Below are 3,288 nucleotides of genomic sequence, written 5' to 3'. Positions count from 1 at the left end.
TCCAGATATCCTTGTTTGTTCAGTCCTTGTTTGAAGACCATCAGTAAGGTCCCCCTTCTTTCCCATTCTCCTCCTGTTCTGTTGAATGTTCAAAATTTCCAATTCCTTTCTACTCTTATTTTTACAGCAATTGTGTTTACTGAGAGTTATTAGGTATCGGTAGGATGGTGTTCACACCCGCACTCCCTTCTCCCAAGCATTCAGTCGGTTATATCCGTAGCTTTCTTCCGTGACCTCTGCCTATCCTCTCTAACATAAGGTGCTTGGCATACACATTGTGCCTTTTTATCTTATCTCAAATGGAGCTTTGGGACTATAAAGTCTGCCCTGCTGCCAGTTTTCTTATTTGTTCCACGGAACTTGTTTTGAGAGCTGTACAATGCAAGCTCAGTTCTCCAATTTTGCTTTTGTTCTACCCAACTATGTTGTGGTTAAACATGTTCGCAGCTAGTTAGGTGGAAAGAACAATATTTTTCAAGCTGTCAAGCATAGTTGCATCCCTTGTCTGAATCCAGACAAGGAGTGAAGAAAATTGTGAATGTTACATTCTAGACTTGGAGCTGATGAACACAGTTCCTGCCGTGGGCCAAGTTAGCTTCTATGCCCTCTGTTGCCAGGCCTGAGAGTTGAGGAAGCAAATCAAGCCACACATATAATTCCTCTGAGATCTGTTCTTGAATTTGGGAGCACTTTGTGGATGATTGAGCTCTAGGGATCAGACTACTCTATCTCTTGTTCCTCTCTTTTCAGTATATTCAAATGCATCATGAGCTCTTTGGTTTTTTTAACCATCTCTGTGCATTAGAGTTGCTGCTGTATGCCAGAAGAGAGGCAGTGAGGGAGAGATTCAACCCTGACAATTTTTCCTTGGCAACTGAAAAGCTAACAAAGAGATCTTTAAACCTATATCTCATTATTTTACCTTTTTACCTACTCCAGCTTTATTTTCCTATGGCTGCGTCCATGAAAACAGGCATTTTTCTCTCTCTCCTTTCCAGCCATAAATAGTGTTTTTCAGGTCCTGTTCTTCTCTGCCTGCCATTTGAGAAGCTCTTGTCCGCCTCCATCCATGAAAATCCAGCTCTCCCAAATTAATTGCTCTTTCTAGTGCTTCCATCTAATGGTCATCGATAAACATAACAAATAACTATACCATATTCCTGGTCTATAGAGTTAATGACCTAAGCCAGATGTGCATGGCATGAATCACAGCTCAGTTTCCATGGCTACAGTCCTTTTTCCTTCCCTATTCTAATAAAAGAAAAGACCTGAAAATAAAGTCATTAACTCTGAATTAGACCTAACTTTTTCCCCCCTTTGCTTTGACCATTGCTGTTTCTTTCTTTCTTTTATTGCTTCCCTTTCAAAATTCATCTTGTGCTTCTTCGACAATAGGATACCTTAAATCTCTACACGGTAGACCTTTCTGCTTTGGATGCAACACAAAGTTGTATTCTTGCTCTCCTCCTCAGTCCTAATACACATTCTCTCCTTTCCCCATGGACTTTGATTCTCCAGTTACATTACCATCTTTGATTTGAAAGATCATCTAATCTCTCTTCAAGGATTCTATCCTTTCATTCTGGTTGCCTGTAGTGCTACATAGCCTGTTCCTTTCAGACTCTTCTCCCTTTTCTTGCTGAAGTCTTTGAGTCAACCATCTGCAACCTATAGTAGCCAAGTTTAAGTAGACACTGTGAGGTGAGTTGGGGAGAGAGTGAGTGAGTGAGTGAGTGTGCGCGTGTGCGTGTGCGTGTGTGAGAGAGGGAGAGGGAGAGAGAGAGAGAGAGAGAGAGAGAGAGAGAGAGAGAGAGAGAGAGAGAGAGAGAGAGAGAGAGAGACTGGCATGGAAACGCTCTTGGACAATTCCTTAATAATAATAATAATAATAAAGTTGGAAGGTACCTTGGAGGTCATCTAGTCCAACCCCCTGCTCAGGCAGGAAACCCTATACCATTTCAGACAAATGGCTGTCCAGTCTCTTCTTAAAAACTTCCAGTGTTGGAGCATTCACCGTTTCTGGAGGCAGGTTGTTCCACTGGTTAATTGTTCTAACTGTCAGGAAGTTTCTCCTTAGTTCTAGATTGCTTCTCTTTTTGATTAATTTCTATCCGTTGCTTTTTGTCCTGCCTTCGGGTGCTTTGGAAAATAGCTTGACTCCCTCTTCTTTGTGGCAGCCCCTGAGATAATGGAATACTGCTATCATGTCCCCCCTTGTCCTTCTCTTCATTAACTAGACATACCCAATTCCAGCAGCCTTAAACTTGAAAATAATCCAATATTTATCAATTTCTCCCTGAAACCAAGTGTGCCCCCCCCATACAGGACTTCCTGTGTGTGAATAAGATTCCAGAAGAGCTGGGCTGCTCTGGTTGCAGTAAACACAATACTGTAATTTCTTATGAGATGGGTGGCCATGTAAATATGATAAATAAATAAATCTTATATCACCTCAAAGATGGACCTCATAAACATTTCTGAAGTCACAAAAATGTATTCCATGCCCAATTTACAAGGAGGAAGAAAACCTCAGGTCCAGCATTGTTTTGACAGGCATTTAGGACAGAACCCTCCTCATCTAAACAAGAGGAACGCTTTGGGAAACTCAAAATTAACCTGATTCCCAAGGAGATATTCCTTGGACGCTTCTGATCGCCTCTGAGCTGAACCAATCTTCTGCTGCTTTCCAGGTGTTTGGGCTTGGGAACAAAACCTACGAGCATTTCAACGCCATGGGGAAATTTGTAGACAAGAGGCTGGAGGAGCTCGGAGCTCAACGGATATTTGAACTTGGCCTGGGAGACGATGATGGAAAGTGAGTGGCTGCTGGAATCTTTGCTCCAAGTGGTTGTTTGGCCTGGATAGAAGACAGCCGGCTGGTCCTCAGGCACGGCCAGTCCTAAGTGGAGTTGGATGCCTGCTTTCTCTGGGACAGGGCTGAATGATGTGAGCCTTCTGAGCAGGGCTGTGGAGTCGGTAGATAAATGTTCCGACTCCGACTCCGACTCCTCAGTATTTTGTACTTCCGACTCCGACTCCTCTGTATTAATATGCGAATGTATTTTATACATTCCTTGAAGGAAAGAAAAGCAACAGTGGGAGGATCCAGGAAGGGGCATTTATTATAAAACATGATTTCCCTAGTAGAATCCCATAGTCATGTTTAAAGTTTAAGCTAACAATCGGAGTTTACAAGTTTTTATAGCCTTAGCTGAATGACAGCAGTTTTTCCAATGGTTTACAGCAGGGGTAGTCAACCTTGGCTCTTTTATGACTCGTGGACTTCAA

At 42.5% G+C, this 3,288-nt stretch overlaps 1 protein-coding gene across 3 annotated transcripts in view; it reads left to right on the top strand.

Moving 5' to 3' along the window:
* Positions 1 to 3,288, top strand: part of LOC107290035 (NADPH--cytochrome P450 reductase) — a 51,884-nt gene that overhangs the window by 33,167 nt on the left and 15,429 nt on the right. For all 3 annotated transcript variants that reach the window (XM_015818876.1, XM_015818874.1, XM_015818875.1), the window contains one exon: positions 2,691 to 2,815. In XM_015818876.1, coding sequence (XP_015674362.1) covers positions 2,691 to 2,815 — 125 coding nt within the window. The remainder of the gene's footprint in view (positions 1 to 2,690; positions 2,816 to 3,288) is intronic.

The sequence above is a fragment of the Protobothrops mucrosquamatus genome, unplaced genomic scaffold (genome assembly GCF_001527695.2).
Source record: "Protobothrops mucrosquamatus isolate PMUCROS unplaced genomic scaffold, P.Mucros_1.0 scaffold807, whole genome shotgun sequence".
In the NCBI taxonomy this organism is placed as follows: Eukaryota; Metazoa; Chordata; class Lepidosauria; order Squamata; family Viperidae; genus Protobothrops; species Protobothrops mucrosquamatus.
Note: the sequence above shows the minus strand (reverse complement) of the source record. Positions and strands in the feature narration are given on the sequence as shown.